At 35.5% G+C, this 23,295-nt stretch overlaps 3 protein-coding genes and 1 non-coding gene across 4 annotated transcripts; 2 read left to right on the top strand and 2 right to left on the bottom strand.

The window, feature by feature from the left end:
* The first annotated feature begins 1,072 nt into the window (after nt 1–1,072).
* Nucleotides 1,073–5,087, top strand: LOC111919928 (casein kinase 1-like protein 2). The gene is made up of 14 exons (XM_023915478.3): nt 1,073–1,337; nt 1,487–1,527; nt 2,150–2,219; nt 2,298–2,446; nt 2,518–2,613; nt 2,703–2,773; nt 2,867–2,928; nt 3,007–3,070; nt 3,161–3,245; nt 3,335–3,461; nt 3,557–3,639; nt 3,726–3,774; nt 4,350–4,459; nt 4,682–5,087. Exons 1-14 carry the CDS (start codon nt 1,262–1,264, stop codon nt 4,889–4,891), a joined length of 1,293 nt encoding a protein of 430 aa, XP_023771246.1. The 5' UTR covers nt 1,073–1,261; the 3' UTR covers nt 4,892–5,087.
* An 8,754-nt stretch (nt 5,088–13,841) lies between these two features.
* On the bottom strand, nt 13,842–17,097 carry LOC128127520 (CRS2-associated factor 2, mitochondrial-like). The gene is made up of 5 exons (XM_052765986.1): nt 14,978–17,097; nt 14,778–14,905; nt 14,473–14,698; nt 14,246–14,373; nt 13,842–14,158 (listed from the first exon to the last, which is right to left on the bottom strand). The coding sequence occupies exons 1-5, from the start codon at nt 15,447–15,449 to the stop codon at nt 14,063–14,065; spliced, it is 1,050 nt and encodes a 349-aa protein (XP_052621946.1). The 5' UTR covers nt 15,450–17,097; the 3' UTR covers nt 13,842–14,062.
* On the top strand, nt 15,777–17,556 carry LOC111919933 (uncharacterized). Its single transcript, XM_052766546.1, has 7 exons — nt 15,777–15,889; nt 16,194–16,417; nt 16,600–16,667; nt 16,750–16,830; nt 16,946–17,012; nt 17,097–17,189; nt 17,263–17,556. The coding sequence occupies exons 1-7, from the start codon at nt 15,777–15,779 to the stop codon at nt 17,406–17,408; spliced, it is 792 nt and encodes a 263-aa protein (XP_052622506.1). The 3' UTR covers nt 17,409–17,556.
* Nucleotides 17,557–22,279: 4,723 nt separating this feature from the next.
* LOC111919953 (small nucleolar RNA R71) lies at nt 22,280–22,386 on the bottom strand. The gene has a single exon (XR_002859651.2). It is a non-coding gene; the product is annotated as a small nucleolar RNA R71 (small nucleolar RNA).
* Between the last annotated feature and the right edge of the window lie 909 nt (nt 22,387–23,295).

Here is a 23,295-nt window from a genome sequence, read left to right as displayed (position 1 = left end):
GCCAAGTAGCCTCGGTTGAGGTCACCGCATGCCAAAGCCACATCAGTACAATTCCCTTCTGCACCATTTCCTCTAGCTTAAAAGATCTCTAACTTTAATAATATACGATAATTTAATTTTGATATATCTTATATTAGTTAGTATAATATTTCTCCACATGTTCGAGCTCAATATGTTTGTCTGTCTAAAACGTTGGTCATCATTATAAATCGCTAATAACAATATAACATATATAACTTGTATAAATAATCTCAATATAATATTGTTAAAACATGTTTAACAGTAATATTAATAATGAAATATTTAAATCAACTTATGTTAGTTTGGAGTTGGACGGTGAGCACGAAGAGGACATAAAGGTTTTATAATTCTTTTATTTGTTGTTTAGTGTCAACTATGTGTTTAAAAATAAAAAAATGACTATATCCTAATACATAATAGCATATGATTGTTAAGAAATATTTAACTGCGAATCTAACGTTAGTATTAGCTATGCGTCCTATCAAATATCGAGTCTATTTTAAGATTAGAATAAGGTAAACTGAAATTGTTTTTTGAAGAATATCAAATAGCATATAAGGTTTGTTTTCCGCGTTTCACAATTCCACTTTATAAACGAGTTTGTGTATTCTATTGAATTTCATAAAAAACTAACTAACTGAATATGAATGTAGATAATATAAATCTATTATTAAAATTAAAAATAATATAAATGAAGGTCGCCAGAGCATACAAAAAGTCTTGATAAAACTACCAAACCTTATAGACTTCAAAGAAAGTAACCCAATCTTTTTAATTTTTATGGCACCGATTATACCAAATTTCGGATAAAATAATTAGATTTGTTTAATTTTGGGGGCAAACACAAAAAAGTCACTGTATACAAAATCGATTGATAGATTAATTTAATAATATTTTAACTATGTATATTAATTTTATACGTTAGTAGTAATTTACTAATTTATAATTTAAATACTCCATGTAAACTGTATCGTTTGAGAGTTGACTGATGACACCGGCCTTTAAATACAAACCTATCCAGGATGACCACTTTCGGCTCGTTCAATTGTAACGCGTGTGAGACCGTTTCAATATATAGACAACATATATATAACTTTTAGAGAGAGAAACTTGAGAGAGAAAGCATCACTCTCTCCCTACCCTCTCTCCTCACCTTCTTCCTTTTCTTCAACCTAATTCACTCCTAATACGATACCTCCTAATTCATTTTTATTTTCAATCTTCAAAACCCTAGATCTTGATGGAGCCTCGTGTCGGTAATAAATTTCGTCTAGGTCGAAAGATTGGCAGTGGATCCTTCGGAGAGATCTATTTAGGTATGTTAATCGTTACTTTCTCAATTTCGTACGAAATGTTTTAAAGGCCCAATATATTTGGCGTCATTGATTTAGTCGGTTTAATCTCTGTTTTGGTTGATTTTCAATTCTTCAGATGAAATTTTGATTTTCTTGGTTTTCGTTTACAGGTACCAACGTTCAGACGAATGAAGAAGTTGCAATTAAGCTTGTGAGTATTGTTATCGTCGTTATAATCTTAGGTTTTTGTACACGGAAGGCTATTACTTGTTAATTTGTTTGTTGGAACTAGAATTTAGAATGTTGTTATTTCTAGGGTTATTACAATGAATGAGCTAATTGTTATGTTAGGAATTCGGATGTTTAAGTTTTTTCAGCTTAAAACAGTGATGAATGTGTTTCTTACAGTGTAAATTGTTCGTAATTGAAATTATCCTCAGATTATGTTTGATGTTTCGAAATGTCATCCAATTGTTAGGTGAGAATTCAGTGGTTCTAGTAGTGTGTTGCCAGAAATGTTAGTTCTAAAGTATTGCAGAATAGGAATCCCAAGCCAGTTTATAGTCATAATGTAGGATTGTATGTCTTTTTAGATACTAACACGTAGGACGTATGTCTAAGTTTACAGATGAGGGGATGATTTCATAATTCATACAAATGTCATTCAATGCTTATTAAACAGGATAAAGTTTCTCTATTTCAGGGCAACGAGGCATCCAACATTTAATGCATGCATTACTCATTAGATGCTGATTTACATCACTTTCTTTTAGTTTTAAGAAAAATGAAATCTGTTTCCATAGTTTTGAAGGTTTACTTGTAATGATTCTCAGGAAAATGTCAAGACAAAGCATCCTCAGCTGCTGTATGAGTCCAAGCTATACAGAATTCTACAGGGAGGAAGTAAGGACATGCTTTAATATGTTTTACATATATAACTTTTTGTTAACCTTTTTTAACTTTTTCGTTACACTATTGCAGCTGGTGTTCCAAATGTGAGATGGTTTGGTGTTGAGGGAGACTACAATGTTCTTGTAATGGATTTGCTAGGACCCAGTCTTGAGGATTTATTCAATTTCTGTAGTAGGAAACTTTCCCTAAAAACAGTCCTCATGCTTGCAGATCAAATGGTATATTCATTTACTTATCATTTTACCTTTTTTAAAATTTTTAATAGCTAATCATGATATACTCATTTCAGATCAACCGTATTGAGTTTGTTCATTCTAAATCATTTCTACATCGAGATATCAAGCCAGACAACTTTCTTATGGGGTTGGGGCGTCGTGCAAATCAGGTACAATATATTTTTGTCATTCATTTTTTTTCCTTGAAAATTTGGAGTATTTGTTAGGGTTAACCTCGGAATTTTCTTTTTATTATTAGGTCTACATCATTGACTTTGGTCTTGTCAAGAAATACAGAGACACCACAACTCATCAACACATTCCATACAGGTGAAATTCTTAACCACTAAGTTATTTTATTTTTTTATATATGCAAGTGATTTTAATGCATGCGTTATACTTTTAACTTATCTTATTTTGTAGAGAGAACAAAAACTTAACTGGGACTGCTAGATATGCAAGCATGAATACACATCTTGGGATTGGTATGTTTTGCTATATCTTTATAAAAAGATAAAACTATCATTCAATGAATATTGATTTGTGTTTATTTTTGTTTATAGAACAAAGTAGAAGGGATGATTTGGAATCTCTCGGTTACGTTCTCATGTATTTCTTAAGAGGAAGGTAAATAAATATATATATTTTTTTACTTTCTTTCTCATTCTCAAATCACTTATTCTTCATTGGTCAAATAATGTTTGTTATATTAAATAGCCTTCCATGGCAAGGGCTAAAAGCAGGAAACAAGAAACAGAAGTATGAAAAAATCAGCGAAAAGAAAGTTTCTACATCAATCGAGGTTTTGTTTTGTTTTATTTTATTTTATTTTTTAAATAAAATAAAATCTCGCCCTTTTACATGTAGTAAAGTTTTTTCCATTTCTGTCAGGCCTTATGCCGTGGCTACCCGACAGAATTTGCATCATACTTCCATTACTGTCGTTCTCTACGTTTTGAAGATAAACCTGATTATGCTTATCTCAAAAGAATATTCCGTGACCTCTTTATTCGTGAAGGTTTGTATTGTACATTTTTACACCTATACCCCTCTATCCACTAAGTCATTGAACTTGCATGATAAGTATGATTTTGTTACTTCATGTCTTTATAGGGTTTCAGTTTGATTATGTTTTTGATTGGACGATTTTGAAGTATCAACAATCACAAATTGCAGCTCCTCCTACCCGTGGTCTTGTAAGTAGCTTTTTACATGTATATCTTTTATTCACTTGGTGTTAGAATTACTTATAAAATTAAAACCTGATTGTTGTCTTTGTTAGGGTTTGGGTGCTGGACCAAGCTCTGGGACACCCCCTGTTATTCCAAATGGTAAACTTCTCCGATTTGTTCTGTATTTTGTTATTGAGTAAGTTACAAAAATGGTCCCTGAGTTTAGCTGATTTTGCAGTTTTTGTCCCATAAAGTTTTTTGTTGTACTTTTGGTTTTTACTTGTTTTTTATAACGTTTTGGTCCCTGTTCACAAGTAAAATGATAGGGGGCTTGATTCTAATAATGTTAAAAGTATAAAATAAAAATGTTTGGATAAAGTGTACTTCGAACATTGAATATGGACCAAAAGCGATAAAATACTTCAAAATAAGGACCTGTGTCGTCTGTGTACTTCAAACTAAGGACCAAAACTGCAGGAGAACTGTTTGGGACCAAAATCTTTAAAGAACAGCTAAACTCGGGGACCGTTTTTTGTAACCTACTTAGTAAATTACATTTTTGGTCCCTGATGTTTTTCAATTTTGGTTTTGTAATGTTTTTGGACCAAAATAGCTAAAATCAGATATTTGGGGGCTAAACTTTAATTTAAAAAAAATAAATAAATAAACAAATAAGCTATACTCCGGGACCAAAAACGTAATTTAGTCTAAAATTTAAAATAAATGTTTTGTAGGTGAGGAAAGTTCTCGCCGTAGAAATCCTGCACAAGTGACAAACTCCGGGAACCTACCGAAGGAGAAGAGTCCAATTGCTAATGATGCGGCCATCAGCACGGATGCCATGGTGAGTATTTATTGTTTCATTATTTAGAGTTAATACAAATATGGTCTCTATGGTATGTTTGCCTTTTCAGTTTTGGTAAGTTACATTTTAAATAACTAGAGACCAAAATTGCAAGAGAAAACCCTTTGCAACTAAAAATGTAATTAGTAACATGATATTGTTTTTATGTTTATCATCTAAACTAAACGAAAACCTAATATGAGAGTTGTTGTAACTGTTAAGATGTCAAGCGCGGGATTTGGTGGGCGGGGAGTGGCGAGTGGGTCAATGAGGCGGGGTAACGATGTGGACCCCACGGCCATGGGTGGTCGTTCAAGACAGCAGCGGGGGTCACCACCAGGTGGTTCCTCAACGACAGGCGGGAAGAAGTATGAAACAACTCTCAAGGGAATGGAGAGTTTACATTTTGATGATGAGGAAAGGGTAAAATGATGAATGACAAGTGGAAGGAATTGGGTTTGTTGTAAATTGTAAACTTAATATGATATGTCATATCTTTCCATAAAAGAAAGGTGGAACAAACTCATGATCGTTTTTGGTGAGTGCCTTTCCTGCCCTTATCTTCTCTTCTCTTATAGAAGAAGTATTTGTTATAGTTGTTGCTGATATATATGGTAATTCGACTGAACTGTAAATCTCTAGTTTTTTTTTTTTTTTTTTTTTTTTTTAATATAACTCATCTGTTTTGACTTTTTTCATTTCATATGTAGAAAGTTTTACTTTTACATCATGAGTTGCTTTTTTTCATTTCATTTCATATGTAGAAAAATTAAACTCTCCTCTTCTCCTTCAAATTTTAGTTGAGCTCAGTTGTGATGAAAAACTGTTCTACTGTTGTATCCTGGAAAACAAACGTCCGTCCAATAGTTTCAAGAACTTTTGTTGAGGATAATGTGTATGACACAGTCAACTTACTTTTATTTTCTTGTGCTCTTTTTGTATGCATGTACACTATATTTTCCTACATAATGCATAGAAAAGATTGTGAATACTAGACATACTATATGCATATATAGTAATATAGTATAGAGCTAGGCTCAAATGTGGATTGACATTTATTGTGTGGATGTAGGTTCAAATGTGGATTGACGTATGGATAATGCTATTCTGTGAGAATTACAAAGAAAATATGTTTGATAATATGAATATGTTCAATCTTATATAATTATTTTAATTATTAAGCATTTTTACTAATTAAATCGTCTATAAGGTTATTATGCATTTTTTTAATTATTCTCATTCTGTCAGGATGTTTATTGACTCGTATTTTGTAAGAATTAAATTAAGTAAAAAACGATGAATGAGAATAAAAATGAATTAAAATTGGTGAGAATCCATTAAAATAACAATAATTCTATGAGATTGAACGTATTCACATTGCTAAACAATATATCCTCTTAGTAATTTTTATAAAATAGTATTATCCACACGTCTACACAATAATTGTCTATCCATATTATAACCTAGAATATGCTTTATGTAGGCACATTGCATCAAAAATATCGTAAATCTCATCTAAAAGGTGGAATTTTTTTTGAAAAATATCTAGCCGATATGATGGAAGTCTACATGAAATTGCACTTAGATAGCATAACTTATGACTATTTACCCATTTCAAACCACCATGAAGATTACGATTGTACTTTTAATAGAAATTTGTGTATTTTAATTGTCGCACTATTTACCCATTTCAAACCACCATTCGATTGTTCATGTTCTTTTCCCCAATACAAATCATGGTTAATATTTATGTTACAAGAAATTAAGATAAAGTAACAATGGATCTTCTCATGAGATTGTAGGAAAATTCAAAAACTTTAAGAAAAATGTGTTGCCCATGGCTGATCCTAGAAAAACTAAACGAAGGGTACGTAACCCATACACATGAAACTAGTTTCTTAAATTTGAATTGTAATATGTTATTGTTAGTGGGCAGTTATGGCTCGTTGCTAAGGCCTTGTGGAATATTCCACTCATAATGTAGCATTTTGTTGTTTTGTGGTGTATGTGGCAACGACCATGAACCACGAACACCACTCCGCTGCGTTGTGATCGGTCGTGGTCGGGTGATTTGTTGTAACATCCTGTATTCAAGACGTTTTCATTTCAAAATGGTGAACAAGGTTTGGGAATTAGCAGGGTTAGAATCCTTGACGAAGTCAGTTATTGGGCTCATTTAGAGGTGGAGGCTATATTGGATGTTTTGGGTATTTAGTTGTGACTTGGAGCAAAAAGAGTATTTCGATAATTTATCAATCGAGCTTTCTGGGGAATGGATTTCAGATTTGGGATATCCGATGGCAAGTATGAATTGATAATAGTGTTGAGTGTCTCGATACCTTTCTATGGATATGTGGATGGTCGAGATCGGAGGTGTATCGAGTGAGTTATGGCATTCGGAAGAGTTAGGGTTTGGGAGAAAACCCTAGTACGCGAGGCGTACCAAGTGATACGCAGGGCATATCGAGGAGAAAAGATCTACACGAGGCGTAGCTGGGAAGAACGCGCAGCGTAGGTGCGAGGATTGAGTCGGGGTGCGCGGCCTCGTACGCGGAGCGTACAAGAAGGTACGGGGGGGTCTACGAATGTCAGAATGAAAAAACCCTAATTTTAGGTATGGACACTATATAAAGAACATAATGCCTCAAAGATCAGCCTCCCTCTCACCCTTGGACAACTTTCACGAAACCCTAATCCTTCTTGTGTGTTCTTGGAGCTTAGAAGACCATTAAAAGAGTGTTTTGGTGATTTTGAAGAAGGTGCTCACTCTTGAAGATTCATTGAAGAAGCTAGAGCTTTTAGATCCAAGACCTCATCATCCTTTGGCTCTCATTTGAGGTATAAAGTCTCAAACTTGGTGGTTATTTTCTTAGATCTCTTTTGGGTTGAGTTTATGGACTATTTTGGTCCCATTGATGAAGTCCCTTGAGTCCATGTCGTTTTTGGAACTTAGAGTTGCCCCTCTTAGTGTTATCTGGGACCTAGAATCATAAAGTTGCTATCTTGGAAATCTTAATGGGTTCATGCAATAGCTAAGACCATTTTCATGGAAGTAGAATGCCATTTTTGGAGTTTAGGCTTATGTGGGGCATGCAAAGTCACCAAGCCAGTGACTTTATAGGTTTAAACGTGATTTGGGACTCAGATCTATAGTTTGGACTTATGGCTTAAAGCATTAAGTGTTGAATGGAAAAGTGGGTTTAAGAGGGACGTACGTTGGGCATACAAGCCAATACGCGCAACGTACAAGCCATTAAGCGAGTACGCGCATAGTACTACTGAGTACACCCTGCGTACTCTGTCTAAGTGGGTTTGCATATTTGGGCTTCGGTTTGGGATGTCTTCTTGGGCCCGATTGCTTGTGACTGATTGGGCCATATGAGAAAGGGTGTTTTGGATTAGAGTTAAGTCGTGGGCTTTAGGGTAAGGACCAAGCAAGAGTTTGGGACCAATTTGGAAAATTGGGCCATTAGTGGACCTTTGTGGACCTTTCTGGTCTTGGGCCTTGGTGAGCCCAATGAGTTGTGTCAGTAGTGGGCCTGGTTAGTTGGGCCATCTATGGGGCATAGTGTTGGATGTAGCCTTGTATAGTCTTTGATTATAGTATTGGGTTGTTTTGGCCCAGTTCAGGAGTCAGTGCGCAGCAGCAACGACAGTGTAAGGTCTCTCGTGTAGCAGTTGAGGTGAGTCTTCTCACTATACTTACCTGAGTGGTAATAGTGTGCGACCGGAGGCTCTTATATGCTTATATTGAGTATGTCATATCATGCATTTGTCTCTGTGATTTATGTTGTATATTATCTTGTGCTTTATTGGTTAGGACCGGAGGGTGCAACCCGATTTGTGAGATCGGAGGGTCTTCACTGAGACACATGATCGGAGGGTCTTTATCGAGATATAGCCATGAGAGGCTAATTATTGTGTGTGGTATTTTGGGGAACTCACTAAGCTTTGTGATTATCGTGTTGTGTGATATGTGTTTAAGGTATTTATCAGGATCGCAAGAAGACGTCTACTTGATTGTACACACCAGTTAGAGATCATAAATTTTGAGGATTCTGGGATCTTATCAAACATTGTTGACCTATGTTTTGACAATTTATACATTTTGTGGTTTCTGGGAAATGTGATATTGAGTTTATGTGATTTTAAAAATGAAAAATTTATTTGAAAATTTACAGTGTTTTATTTGTGGTGTAGAGCTCGAGCCACAACAACCAATGGGAGATGAAGGCTGTTTATCTCCTTGACTAGTTGTTGAACAACTAAAATTCAATTATTATTTTAAAAAAATTAATACACTTTCACATATAAATACAACATATACAACCTTAATTTTCACACCATTCTTCTCTTCCTCTATTTACATACACACATTTACCATGGATCAAAATCAAAATATCCAACCAATTAACTGAAACAATAATCCCGATAATCCTTTTGAATTAGATACAACTCCACGTCAATACTTGAATATGTAATCACCTCAAGGTGGTTCCCCTATCCACAAACTCAACTTTTTCAACAATCATACCAAACTTTCCCGCCCTATCAACAACCTCATCCAAAAAGTTTTCAATCGGCTTTCGTATATCAACAATCTTTTCAAACACAACCACATTTTTCACAAGCAGATTCTCCGAATTTCATAGCCGAAACACAATTAGAACAACCCGACCAAGAAAGAAGAAAAGAAAAAAAAAACTGCTAAAACCACTCAACACAAAAGGGTGGCGTGGACAAAGGAGGAAGAAGTGAATTTAGCACAAGCGTAGGTTTTGACTTCTTAACTGGAGATGCTCAAACGTCGAACTATTTTTTAGAAAAGGTTTGAATAATTTCTATGATTTAATAGGAAATGAAAGTCGAAATCCCGAGCAAATTACTTCGAAGTAGCACGATTTGAGGTTGAAGTGTACCAAATTCGACGAAACTTTCAATAATCTCACCAACTTACGCAAGCAGGTCAAGTGATTTGATATGTTTAGTGCAGATATGGAACAATATGAAAAAACAACAGCAACCCACAAAGTTTTTCCATATATCCAACATTGACTAAAGTTGAATGATGCTTCAAAATGGAAACGTATGCAAGAAGTGGCTTCTTCTGGCTCGAAGTGTTTGAGAATTGTCGGTGAAAGTACACGTTCACAACAATCAGACGGTCGGACACACATCGACATTAATGATGAGGCGATGGATGTTGAAGATGAACAAACTCTACGTCTACGATATGAAGAAATAAAGTAAAGAAAGCGGCTTCCAGTCCGAGTTCAAAAAATCCGGGTTCTAGCGTTGGAGAAAAATTCATATATATGTCCAACTACAAGAAACCGTGGTTGTGTGATGGATCGTGTAACAAAAAATTGTAGACACGCAAACGTTATTACAACGGAATGCCGATTTGGAGGTTTTGAAAATGAAATCTGACGATTATGCAAACGAAGATTTAGAGATATTTCTTGCGGTGAAGATCCAAGATATAAGAATAGGGATTATTTTTTTTCAATGTTTGGATTTTTTTAAGACAAAACTGCAAAAATGGTCCCTGTGGTATGCATTTTTTTGGGGTTTTAATCTAAACCATGACTTTTTTGGATTGGTGGTCCTTTTGAGATAGTTTGTATGTGGAAAAGGTCCCTCCCCAAATTGAAAAGACTAAAATACCCTTAAATAATTTATTTTTCATTTTTCTTTCTTTTTTTATCTATTTATAATTAGTAAATAAATACAAAAAATAACTCTCTCTCTCTCTCTCTCTCTCTCTCTCTCTCTCTCCCTCCCTCCCTCCCTCCCTCCCTCCCTCCCTCCCTCTCTCTCTCTCTCTCTCTCTCTCTCTCTCTCTCGACTAGTGTTCTAGTTTGTCTCTCATTTGGAACGACCACCATCAACTGGAACCGTCTCTCGTTCTTTATCCTAATCTAACAAACATACACACACTATAGACTAGAAGCCTCATTCTTTCTGATAGATTTGATGATGATTTAGAGGCTTGATTTTGAAGGGTACAAATCCAAGTTCATCCCCCTACCAGATCGGAATCACTATCTCCATCGAGACCAAGCATCCACCTTTAATGGAGCCTCCATCAGTGGTTGGTATGATGGTGCATAGAGTCGGAGATGTAGCCATGTGGAACAAATCAATTCTCCATCAGTGAGATGCGATTCCATCGATAATTAATCTGTTAATGGCACTAGGAAGAAGAATTAATCAAAGCATGTTGCAGATTCTTGATTTTTTGTGTGCTCATCGATGATGGAGGGCTGGGCCATCGCTTCTTCTTCCCTGGTGAAGGGAGAATACCATATCAGAATCCACAAAAATCAAACACATTTCAACCAATTTCAAACCCAAACTCACCTCTGTTCCTATTCTCCAGTTGCAAATCCAGACCTGTGTAAGGGCTTCTGTCAATGTTGTTCATCATCGGTAATACACACAATTAGGGCTCCATCTTCACTCAAGAAGAAAGGGGAGAAGAACAACATAAATCGAAGCAGATCTCCATACACAATCGATGTTTTGAGATCTAAGTTCAATACACACACGAAACTGAAAAAACTCACACTTGAAGGAGACAAAAATGTTGTAAACCCAATTGAAGAAATATGAACTTTTGTGTGTTTTATCTCTGATTTGCAGGTCTAGTTTAATATTGTGGTGGTAGACGATGGGAATGATGATGTGAATGGGGTATTGGTTTTCGATGAACTGTAACAAATATGAGTTTGTAGGTGGTGTGTTGATGGTGAAAAGATGACGGACCTGTGGGAAGAAGATGAAGGAGCAACTGGGTTTTTTTGGAGAGAGAGAGAGAGAGAGAGAGAAAGAAAGAGGTGGGTCCCATATATTTTTATTAATAAAACTTTAATTTAAATTTAAAAAAAAAACATAAAAATTTATCAGATGGGTATTTTAGTCTTTTCAGTTTACCGAAGGACCAAAATCACAAGCAAACTACCTTAAAAGGACCATCAATCCAAAAAAGTCATGGTTTTGACTAAAACCCCAAAAAAAATGCATACCACAGGGACCATTTTTGCAATTTTGTCGAACTTTATCTTAAATTCAAAAAAAACATAAAAATTTATCAGAAGGGTATTGTAGTCTTTTCAGTTTACCGAAGGACCAAAATCACAAGCAAACTACCTTAAAAGGACCACCAATCCAAAAAAGTCATGGTTTGGACTAAAACCCCAAAAAAATGCAAACCACAGGGACCATTTTTGCAATTTTGTCTATCAAGTATAATACAAAATTTAAAAGAGAATGACTAAAAAAAGACTAAATTGCACAAATGGTCCCTGTGGTTTGTTCAAAACTGTCATTTTGGTACAAAAAAGTTTGGACTAGCACCACAAGTCCAAAAATTTCATTTTGTTGTTTTAGTCCAAATCATTTTAAAAAGTCAGCAAATGACGGATTTACCCCTATTTCTTTCTTTTTTCCTTTTCTTTACTATTAGTTAATTACAATAAAAGAAAAAACGAAATATAAAATATAAACTTACTACCTAATAACCCACCCAATCCCCACCCCACTAACTCTCTCTCTCTCTCTCTCTCTCTCTCATCTATTGTCGGAATCCAGTTCCCTGACAGAAACTGCCATCCCCGGAAACCGCCACCCACTGCTAGGGTTCCTCCACCTTTTCATCGAAACATCCAAACCACCACTGACGATGAAGATGAAGATCGGAACATCCAACGCCGGATCTGCAACGTCACTGGCATCCAGATCTGTCTCTATGTCGTTTGGATTTCTGGCGCCACCGTGACCATCTCAGTGTTAGGGTCGACAAATCCTTGACTGTCGACTTGTTGACGAAGACGGTGTGTAGTCTATGTCACCGCCTCTCATTCCCCAACGATCCTAGTGCCGTCGATCATGTATCCCAGGGTTTAAAGCCACCACCACCGTATGGAAACCCAAAACTAGCATCGTCGATCTTGTAACCCATTGTTTTTCTGGCGAAAACATCGGATTTGAAAATAGACCTAGGAAATCTAGGATCTGAAAAGTTTTGCGATGAAAACAAACCCCTAGCTCTTCAGATTTTAATTTAACTTCTCCGATAGTGGAAACCGATTAGGGAATCCAAGGGTGTTTCTATAAGCATTTCCTAATCGAAGATGATGGGGGTTGAAGACGAAAAACCTAAACAGAGCCTTTGCCGAAAAATCTATGGTGTCGGTGGTGTTGAACTGTGGTGGTGGTGGTTTTGTCATGTGGTGCCATTCATAGCTCAACAGATTTGAGAAGTTGGCACTGGAAAACGAGGGTTTTCAAATAAGAGGTATTCCAGGAGGTGGTGTTGACCTATGGTGGTGGTGGTGTTTATAGTTTCCGACAGTGATGTTTATATTTTCCGACGGTGGTGGTCGTTATATTTTTCAGGCGGTGGTAGTGTTTTTAATTTGAGTATTTAAGTGTGGTTAATGTAGAGACACAAATTTTCATTTTTCTTTTTCTTTTTAGTTATTAAAATAAAGAAAAATAGAAAATGAAAAAAAAAATGAAGGGCAAACTCGTCATTTAAAAAAAAATTCAAAACAAATCGGACAAAACTCGCAACAAAATGAAAACTTTGGACCTGTGGTGCTAGTCCAAACTTTTTTGGACCAAAGTGACAATTTTGAACAAACCACAAGGATCATTTGTTCAGTTTTGTCTTAAAAAAATATAAAACATAAGCGGAATAATTAGGAAGATAGTAATGTTAATGTTATGAAAACGGTTTTGCGTTCTTCTATGGAAACTTTCGACTCAAAATGAAAGCTCTCATTCCCAAATTGGCTAGAAGAAACTTTCGACTCAAAATGAAAGCTCTCATTCCCAAATTGGCTTCAACCGCTTCTTCATTTATATGATATAGAGTTAGGAAGACTCAATTTTAACTAAAGTTATTTTTTCTTTGCACTTATCTCACATTAACGAAATACGTAATAGATATTAACAAATTAAATACATTTGGTACCCTCATGCTACATGTTAAGATACTCTATTAAAATTGTACTTTCAATCTTTTTCTTATTAAGGCGTTGTACATTGAGAATGTACCCAATTATAACATTATTCTTTCAATTTTTTTTATTAAGACCTTATATTTCTAAAAAGTCTATCCCATTATAGTAGTGAAAATCACTTTGTGTTTGCATGCCATTGCTATTTGTTATAATTGTGTAGAATTTTCAAAATACAATTTTGTGAGTCGAATAAAATGAAATAGGATGCTATTATAAACAAGTCAATGAAATTGTCTCATTCCTTCTTGCACTTAACCCTAAACAATATACTTAGTCAAATCGGGCAAATTCTATCAAAAAAGTTTAGCTATTTGTCAAATAAGGAAGTCAAAATCCATAATTAAGATCTTAGGTTTAGGTCTAAGGAGGTTGTTTCTTCGACTTGATGAAATTAATGGGTTAAAAACTTAGTCTTAACAAAATGACTTAATGGATTAAGCCAAAAAAACATGGCTCAATGTATTACGACACTACTATTTTACCTATTTGCCCTTCATAGAATGTATATAATCTTTCTTTTTTAAATTGATATAATGGTTTATCATGATGTCAACCAGGGTGAAATCACTACCACTTATAAATCATTCAAAGTATTTTCCGTGGCTTTCTTCCCACTCCAGAGAATGATCTGTTCATCTTTATACAATATAGGCACACAAGGGACCATATCCTGTGTTAAGAGAATTTCATTAAAAAAAAAAAGACATAATAAAGATGGAAACTTTCTATCACAAATAAGAAAACACAAAATACATACCCTTAGCTTCACAGCGATCCTTTTGGAGTCACTCATACCCACATGTGCACAACAGAGCTTCACTACTTGTTCAACTTCAAAAGCCTCTCTCACTTTTTCAACCACATTAGCATACACACCATTTCTTGCTGCACGAATTTCAAACCCCTATTAGTTGAAAACTTCCCTAATTTTGTCATTTTTGAAGGGTATATAAGACATTTGGCTAATGAGTAATGGTCATGTACTTAGTTTCATTAGTGGAGGAGAGTTAAGTCCTCGGTTTCTCAATTCTTTTGTTTCTTCAAATGTCAATCCATCAGCAACATTCTTTATGAGCTTTGGATAAATCGGTGGATGTGGCTTCCATAGCATTAAAGGAACAACAGGTCTATTTTTGGGATCATAATTTCGTCCACGATACAGCAGCAAGATGTTAATCTGTCTGTATATGATCTTCCCACCCGATTTTTCCTGCAATTATTGTATGTAAGCTAATAGCTTTGTTAGAGGATCCAAATTAGCAAAACAAGTGTGATTTCAAACTTCAAACCTCGAGGTGGAAGCAGACATTGTCCATATCAAGAGTCGGGACTCCTAAGCATTTGATCCTCACAGCTTCGGCTTTCTTCCAATGGTTTTGGATGTCATCAATCATGTTGTGTGTAACCCCACCCTTTCCTACCACAACAATTTTAATAAGATTTGTCTGATTCTATTATGGAAACAATTTTGCAAAGATTCAATGTTTACCCAAATTGATTTGGCGAGAGCAATCATTGTGTCGATATCTTTCAACGAGTTCAGATACTTCTTCCTCTGATAACGGATTCCCAAGAATCGCATTCCTCTCTTCTTCAACCTTGGCCATGTCGGGTGCCTGCTGCAATGGAGCCACTGTTCCAGTCCATTTCCGGTCAAGTCGACCCGGCCCAAAAGGAGAGAATTTGGGGGTTTCTCGATACCCAATGGGTTCGAGGCTAGGGTTGGTCTCAGAGTACGAGTACCTGAAATCAAAGGGTAGATTTGATTTTATAGGGAATTTGTTTTGGGGTTTCTTATTTGATGCGTCTTCTTTGAGTTTCTTGTTCTTCTGATTTTGGGGTTTTAGGATTGGGCAAAAAGGTGGGTCGTCTTCAAAATGAGATTGTGTTAGGTGACGGAGGATTTGTGGTCGGTTGTGGCTATGGAAGTCGTGGCGCCACCGTGAAAAAAGCTTTAGCATTTGCAATTTAAAAGAATATTTACGTAAGCCCGAGCAAGATTCCGATTCCAACAGTAACAAGATATTCCAACATGAACCCTATATTTAAACAAGGAAACACACTTATGAGATCAGACTTTATTTCACGATGTATTCGTCTATTCGATTAATCACTGGATCTTCTCTTCACTGAACTTCACACCCCTCTCCTTCGTCGCCCAAAAACTCTCCAAAACACGCCCCTGAAGGTCACGTGCATTGATTTTCTTCCAACCGAAATATAGGTCACGTGCAACTGCAACCTCGCCTGGACTCGTCATCCCTTCGACACAATATGGCCCACACAGAATGCAGGCCCCAAGCCCCAAACAACTATATAAATCCTTTCTTATAAACCTCCCTCGTTTGCGAATTTTACAAAGTTTGGGTGATTGGTACTACTTTTTAGGAATTCGAGGGTGGTAAGTGAAAATATAAAGTTGATTTTTGTGTTTCTCATGAGAAGTTGAGAACAGTCTAGACCCGAAGCTGGCGACAAGAGGAATTCAAACTACTGAATTACATTTAAACCCTTCGTTAGTTCGTTTCATACATCGATTCTCCAATCATCACATTTTCAATTGTTTCAGATCTATCTTGAACTGAAATCAGGTACGAATTTTTTTTGGAAGTGTTTTCTGTTCGTTTAATTGCTGTTTTATGAGATTGTTTCATCAGAAAAATAGAATAATTGATGAATTTCTGTTAAATTGTTGTATTATTTAGGTGGATACACAATAACATCTTTGATACACATGGTTCATCTGAGGATTTGCTACATTCAAATGCAAACAGTTCCAAGGGGCTAGTTATTGAAGAGATAGATTCTGATGATGAAGGAGAAGGAGAAGAAGGGCAAAACGGTAATTCTGGGGTTGTTACGGATGACAAACCCCACAGAGTTGCCACATCTAGCAAAGATCCCCTTATAGAACATCCTGATGATGAAGGTATCAATGTATTATCACTCAAACTTTCATTCTAATTTTTAAGCAACGACTCATTCCATTACCATGTTCATTCTATTCCATTCCATCCAACCAATTACATTATGACAGAAAAAGTGAAGAAGGAGACGCGCATCAACAAGAATCACAACAGGACCAAGACCCAAAGCATTAGTTTAAAAAAGTTACATATGGTGGTATAAATGGAGCATACTACACTGCAACAACAACCAGAAAATCAAACAATGATGGAGTAAGTAATATCCCACACTGTTTCGAATCTGATTTCCTGATTTTTTTATATTAATCAATATATTATTATATTTGGCAATCAGGTGGTACTTGAAGACACCAAAGAAGCTGATAAAACAACAGGTCAAGCAACACATAGAATTTCTAAAGGAATACATGACAAGGTAATCAAAAAATTTAAATACAACCCCGTGTATTTCTCGGGTTTTGCAAATGAGCCCCTTTGATTTGTTATTTGAGTATGTGGAAACTAAAGTTGGTTACGTGGTTTCTCACTAGGGTCACTCTGTCACTAGGAAACTTGGTACAGATGGGGAAGTGCAGACCTTACATAACCTTAACCAAGGTTAGAGTTAGTTTGTAAACTATGGTTAATATACAGGAACATTTGCTCTTGTTAACAAAGGCAATTGGTTTACTTATTGCTTAGATGAGTTGGCTAGTTTTGAAGAAGAATGGGAAGGTAATGCTGACATGCACATCCCTGATTGGAACGAAGAATTCAACTCTTTTGGGAAGCCAAGTAAGCATCAGTAATAAGTAATTATTAAACAGTTAACAGTAAACATCTTTTTTGTTTAATGATGGTTTTATAGGGTTTGGTAGCATGGGACCATTTGGGTTGGCGCTTGAGGCAGCGGGTGGCTCCCAGAGAAGTGGGAGGTTGAGGAGTGAAAATCAAGAGCAGACAAGTTCTTCTAGAAGCCAACCTAAAAAGGTTGTTAGAATCAACATAGATTGAGTTGAACTCATTATAGTTTGGCCAATATGGGTTATAGTTATACATGTATTTTTTGGTAAATGTTGTTATACTTCATTGAATACGTCGTATGATTTGAGTTTGTGTGTTGTGGCAATAGTGGTCGAAAATAAAGGTATTGTATTTGGTCTCTGTTACTAAGAAAATCTCTATTTTTTTTTGTTAGTTTTTTGAACTTGTTCCATTGGTGGATGTTATGTAGAAAGAAACTAGGGGTGTTATCTATGCTGGAAGGAGAGCAAACAGTGGAAGAAAAAGCAAGGAACTCTATACTCTGTGTATTATTGAATTGGTAATCGAAGATTTGTTAGGGAAAGAGAAACATTGTAGTTATGTGACTCATACATATCCCAAGTAAAGAGAATTTGATTAATTTCATGATGAGATTTACAATCATATAATATAAGATATTTGAAAGATTGTAGAACATTTATTATCAAATTTAATAGAATGATCTACTTTACATATATAAATCTCACTAAAATATGGATTTTAAATTTAAAAAAAAAAAAAATGAAAAATACAAGAAAATGACAAGTGGAAAAAACATAATTTAAAAACTTTTAGAAAATGACATGTGGCAAAATCAATAAGAACATGACATTTGGCAAAATTGATTTTCATTTATTAGGTTAGATTGGTAATCGAAGATTTGTTAGGTTTTCGACTTACTCAGGCAATATAAGAAAAATAACACGATAGGAAAAGAGAAATATTGTAGTTATGCGACTCATACATATCCCAAGTAAGGAGAATTTGATTAATTTCATGATGAGATTTACAATCATATTGACATAATGACATTTATATATAGGAACATCGTTTTTGATTTCTCATCAAGGTTCGAGTTACATTGAGGTTTTGGGAAAAAAAAAACATATTGAGTTGTGGAGTCTAATACATTTTTTATGAACCTCGAATGATACATATGAGGAATTATTTAAAGGATATAGGGTTACAACCATAGGTGGAGCTTTATTAGGACTAGGGGGGGCTGTGGCCCCCCCCTGAATTTTTGGTTATAAATAGTCTTTTTAGTTTCATTTTATTCATTTTAGGCCCAAAACTATAAAATTTTGGCTGTGGCCCCCTGCTTACCAATTTTTATACATATTATATTTTCGGCCCCCCCTTATCCTTTCTTTTTCTTTAAAAAGGGTGGAATAAAGAGTTTTTGATAAGTAAAAGATAAATGAAATATGAAAAATGAACTTAGAGATTCTCAATAGCTATAATCTGTTTTTAAAAAAAACCTTATCCTTTCTTTTTTTTTCTTTTATTTATTTTTTTTGACAGTATGAAACCAATAATAAATCAAACATTTATTTTTTAAGCTTGCCAAAAACCCTCCTTTTAGGAAAACTTTAAACTCGAAACTATAAATGGGGTTTACGAAATTTACCTTAAAGAGAAGGAAACACGTCAAGCATATCTACAGCTAATATCTTAGTTGAAGACAATGATAGTTCTCTAGATTTTAGGTAAAAAGTTGGGTATTTTTCGAATTGCTTTGGTTAATTAAAACATCAAATCGAACCTTGGAATTGAATTGAAGAGATGAAAGGTGGTGTTTAATGATATTTCGATTAAGCTGCGTTCCTTGAGGATATAGATTGTTCTGATTTTTGGAAGGAATCGGAATCATGAAAGTTGAAACTCATTGAAATATGAATGAATGAATTTAAATATGTTAAAAAGTTTGGCTGTAAAAACGGAATGGATTTAATTCTTTTGTTAAAATTTATTTGATTTTGTAAATCTGTTAAAAGTTTAAAAAATACAAATTACGATGTTTTTTTTTACAAAATTATATTTGAAATTGACATGATTTTACTAATTTTTCTTATTTACAAAGTTGCTTTGCTTGTGTTTGTCCAAAATAAAAGAAATGGTATTAGGGATGTTTTTTTTTTACAAAATTATATTTGAAATTGACATAATCATGATTTTACTAATTTTTCTTATTTACAAAGTTGCTTTGCTTGTGTTTGTCCAGAATAAAAGAAATGGTATTAGGGATGAGTTCATAAAAAACTAGTACTTTATGAACTTTTTTTTTTAAGATATATATATATATATATATATATATATATATATATATATATATATATATATATATATATATATATATATATATATATATATATATATATATATCTTAAAAAAAAGTTAATAAAGTACTAGTTTTTTAAAACAATATATGTTTTTTGTTATTAAAACTATTTTTTATATTTTTTATTTTATAGAATATATTTTTTTATAATCTTAAAAACAATAAAATTAATTATAAGATTAGTCTTTAATAAAAGATAAAATATTGATTTCATAACAAAAAATCTAAAATAAATAGGCTTTTATATGGATGTCAGAAAATGATAATACTTAGTCACTACCGGGTGTACAGAAACGATAGAGAAATTAAATTGTCTCCTAGGAGGCAATTTAATTTCTCAAAACGATTTTGTATCGGTTTCGAAACGATATAATGTTTTTAGACCAGTTTCGAAAGGTCTCGATCGGATTTTTTTTATTCAGCTCATATATATAACCCTTGATCAAGAACACACACACACACACACACACACACATATATATATATATATATATATATATATATATATATATATATATATGTGTGTGTGTGTGTGTGTGTGTGTGTGTCTCCAGTCATAGGCTTGATTCCACACCAACATTTGACTCCGGCATAATAACTTTCTCCACATTACCATCCTTAGGAATATCAATCATTTTCGCTCGACGCTCTACATCACGAGAACTACTACCAGCCAACTTTTGCGGACACAACCGACGAACAAGAGCTAGATTCCCTGCACCCACTCCCCCCAACACTCTTGTAACGTCCCATTTTTATCAACCAATGTTTTTTCATTTTTATTAGGTTAAAACCTCCAAATTTATAAATCGATTATTAAGAAAACCATTTATTCCAAATTAAATTTATTAAAAATCAGAGTATTATAGGAAATGCTAAATCTTCAATGTTGTTAATGAGTGTGTACAGTCCCGCCTTCGTCTTCTCATAGCTACCGGTGATACCTGAAACAATAAACGACTGCGTAAGCATAAAACTTAGTAAGTTTCCCCCCAAAATACCCCATACGAATAATTATACAAGAGTGCATAACGGCCACTCTTCGGGCCTTCGACCTAACTTGACCGTCTCGCAGGCCTTCAGTGTACCCAGGCCAGAATACCAGGGTTTATTGGTCTACCGTCTCTACCCAACCGCTCCTCCCGAGCCTCTGTGCCTATGGCTTATAGCCGGCCCGCACCGGGTATCTTGGCCTACAACACAAAGCAGGACCGCCTCAACCTAAACCAAACACACATGTCGACATATAAACAATCAGGATCAAGTAGGTATATAATCAGTGTTGTAAAACTCGACGAAATGGTCGATTACTCCTCTGAGTACTCGCTACTCGCCCCCTTACCGAGGTGAGTTACAGAATCCCGAGTACTCCCCAATCGACCCCTTATTGAACTGATCGGTGTTGTAAAACTCGGTCAACTCGGTGATTACTATGTATAATATACTTAATGATTTATTATTTAACACGCATACATGTGATTATTACTACATATATACCTTAAATTTTCCGTAATTATTCACGAAGTGAGACCGTTTGTTTTATTTTTTGTGTTTTCACATGTATCCAGTTTTATTATATATTTCAATCAACTTATGATTTTATCTTATGATTTTTACATATATAATTTCTGTAAAAATATTTCTACATGAATTACCAAATCCGAGTACCCCCTGGGTACTCTCGACTCCTGAGTACTCCTGAGTACTCGCTACTCGGTAGTGATATGTGCATAATTAGTTCATTTTAAGCATACATTATTATTCATTTATTATCTAAATTATTGCATATTGTGGATAAAAGGTACTTAAAAATGTTTGAATTATGTTTATCAGTCCAAAGATGAAGCTCGGAAGCGAAAGGAAGCGGTAGAAGCAGTTAGAAGACCGAGGATGAAATAAAGAAGAAAAACACTAAAAATGGCTTTGACTCGGCGAGTAGGGGCCTTGAACTCGCCGAGTGCATTCGAGCAGACTCGGTGAGTCCGACTCTATTTCAGCTTTATTTTATTATTTCGTTTTTATTCTTTTTATGCGCTTTGTTTCTTTTGTTTTTCTTTATAGTTGTTTCATGACCCGAGGATCTGATACACCTCTAGTCCCTTCTTTGGAAGACCCTGAATCCGCACTAAGAAGGAGCAAAGGAAAAGTCGTTGGAGAAACCGCAACTTCAAAGAACTGACCACTCAAAAACTTAAAGTCCGTTTTCAGCAAGAAGAGGAGCAGCAAATCAGGAGCATCCGGTGCCTCGTTAACAATTGAAGAACCAATTCAAGAAGATATCGAGTACGAGACCGAGGAAGAAGAAGAGCATACTTACGAGCACAAAACCGATTCCGAAGAAGAGTTAGCTATCACGATGGCTAACATTGATGAAGTCCCCATGGGGGAGTGGAAGAAAAGGATGCGTGATGACACCGGGCCGGGGCTTGTGCAACCCGCAATTCCCGCGACCGCTACTTTCGAACTAAAAGGCCGTATTCTCGCCCAACTCAAGGAGATTCCTTTCTACGGGAAGGATCATGAAGACGCTTACAAGCACTTGGACGAAGTGAATGATGTGGCCGACTACTTCAACGTGCCTAATGTTCCACGGGAGACCCAGCTTCTTCGCATGCTTCCTGTCACATTTAAAGGGGCTGCAAAAGATTGGTTAAAGTCACTTCCTCCCGGATCGGTCACCACATGGGCCAAAATGAAAGAAGAGTTCATAGACCATTTCTGCCCGCCCTCCAAGATAGCCAAGCTTAAGAAAGCCATTGCCAACTTCGAGCAACAACCCGAAGAATCTCTTTATGAAGCTTGGGAAAGATACAAGAGCCTACTTAGAAATTACCCACATCATGACCTCAATAGCCAACAAGAGGTCTCCATCTTCTATGATGGAGTTAATGTCACCACAAGGCAATTGCTTGATTCTCAAGGCCCGCTCACAAAGAAGGCACCCTTGGTAATTAAAGAATTAATTGAAGAATTCTCTAAGCACTCTAGAGAATACCACAATCCGAGAAACGAAGTAAGTCGGGGGGTAGTGAACGCAGCAAATGATAGCATGGCGGCGGTCATAGCTAAGCTTGATAGTCTAGATCGAAGAATGACTAAAATGGATCAAACAATCCATGCTATTAGGGTATGATGCGAAAATTGTAGAGGGCCCATCTCACAAAGGATTGTGATTTGGATGAGAATGGAAATAAGAAAGCTCAAGTCTTCTATTCAAGTGGCGATCGATATGATGAAAATTGGCGGAAACCTAAGAAGGAGTGGCTACCATACGAAGAGTATAAAAAGGCTAAGGAGGAGAAATACAAGCAAAAGGAGAGGGGACTATACCAAAAGGAAGAACCGGTAGAAAAGAAAGCCGATTTAGAAGAGTTATTCACTAGATTCATAGCCGCGTCCGAAAAAAGACACAGTGATCATGATGCTGCCATACACGAGACCAGAAACATGTTAAGAAATCAGCAAGCATCAATTCTCAACATTGAGAAACAGCTGGGACAGCTTGCGCATCAAGTGAATGATAGAAGGCCGGGACAACTTCCGAGTAACACCGAACCCAATCCAAGAATGGAGAATGTAAGTGTAATAACCACCAGCAGTGAAGAAACATTTACAAATGCACTGAGAATCTCCAAAAAGAAGGCAGAAAAGTTAGAAAAATCAGACCCAGCAAAACCCGATCCGACTCGCCGAGTCACTCTCTTGGACTCGACGAGTCCATGCGGGAATGATAAAACTGCCAGTTCTTTAAAGCCC

This window comes from Lactuca sativa, chromosome 8 (assembly GCF_002870075.4).
Source record: "Lactuca sativa cultivar Salinas chromosome 8, Lsat_Salinas_v11, whole genome shotgun sequence".
NCBI lineage: Eukaryota > Viridiplantae > Streptophyta > Magnoliopsida > Asterales > Asteraceae > Lactuca > Lactuca sativa.
Note: the sequence above shows the minus strand (reverse complement) of the source record. Positions and strands in the feature narration are given on the sequence as shown.

What these genes read in the sequence shown, in the direction of transcription:
- LOC111919928 (XM_023915478.3), top strand. Translation starts at nt 1,262, where the DNA reads ATGGAGCCTCGTGTCGGTAATAAATTTCGTCTAGGTCGAAAGATTGGC. An exon ending in TGGGGCGTCGTGCAAATCAG is followed by an intron (nt 2,614 to 2,702) that starts GTACAATATATT and finishes TTTTATTATTAG; the next exon opens with GTCTACATCATTGACTTTGG. An exon ending in CTCCTCCTACCCGTGGTCTT is followed by an intron (nt 3,640 to 3,725) that starts GTAAGTAGCTTT and finishes TGTCTTTGTTAG; the next exon opens with GGTTTGGGTGCTGGACCAAG.
- LOC128127520 (XM_052765986.1), bottom strand. Translation starts at nt 15,449, where the DNA reads ATGCTAAAGCTTTTTTCACGGTGGCGCCACGACTTCCATAGCCACAAC. An exon ending in ATGTCTGCTTCCACCTCGAG is followed by an intron (nt 14,699 to 14,777) that starts GTTTGAAGTTTG and finishes CAATAATTGCAG; the next exon opens with GAAAAATCGGGTGGGAAGAT. An exon ending in TCCTCCACTAATGAAACTAA is followed by an intron (nt 14,374 to 14,472) that starts GTACATGACCAT and finishes AAATTCGTGCAG; the next exon opens with CAAGAAATGGTGTGTATGCT.
- LOC111919933 (XM_052766546.1), top strand. Translation starts at nt 15,777, where the DNA reads ATGCAGGCCCCAAGCCCCAAACAACTATATAAATCCTTTCTTATAAAC. An exon ending in CTTACATAACCTTAACCAAG is followed by an intron (nt 17,013 to 17,096) that starts GTTAGAGTTAGT and finishes CTTATTGCTTAG; the next exon opens with ATGAGTTGGCTAGTTTTGAA. An exon ending in CAACTCTTTTGGGAAGCCAA is followed by an intron (nt 17,190 to 17,262) that starts GTAAGCATCAGT and finishes ATGGTTTTATAG; the next exon opens with GGTTTGGTAGCATGGGACCA.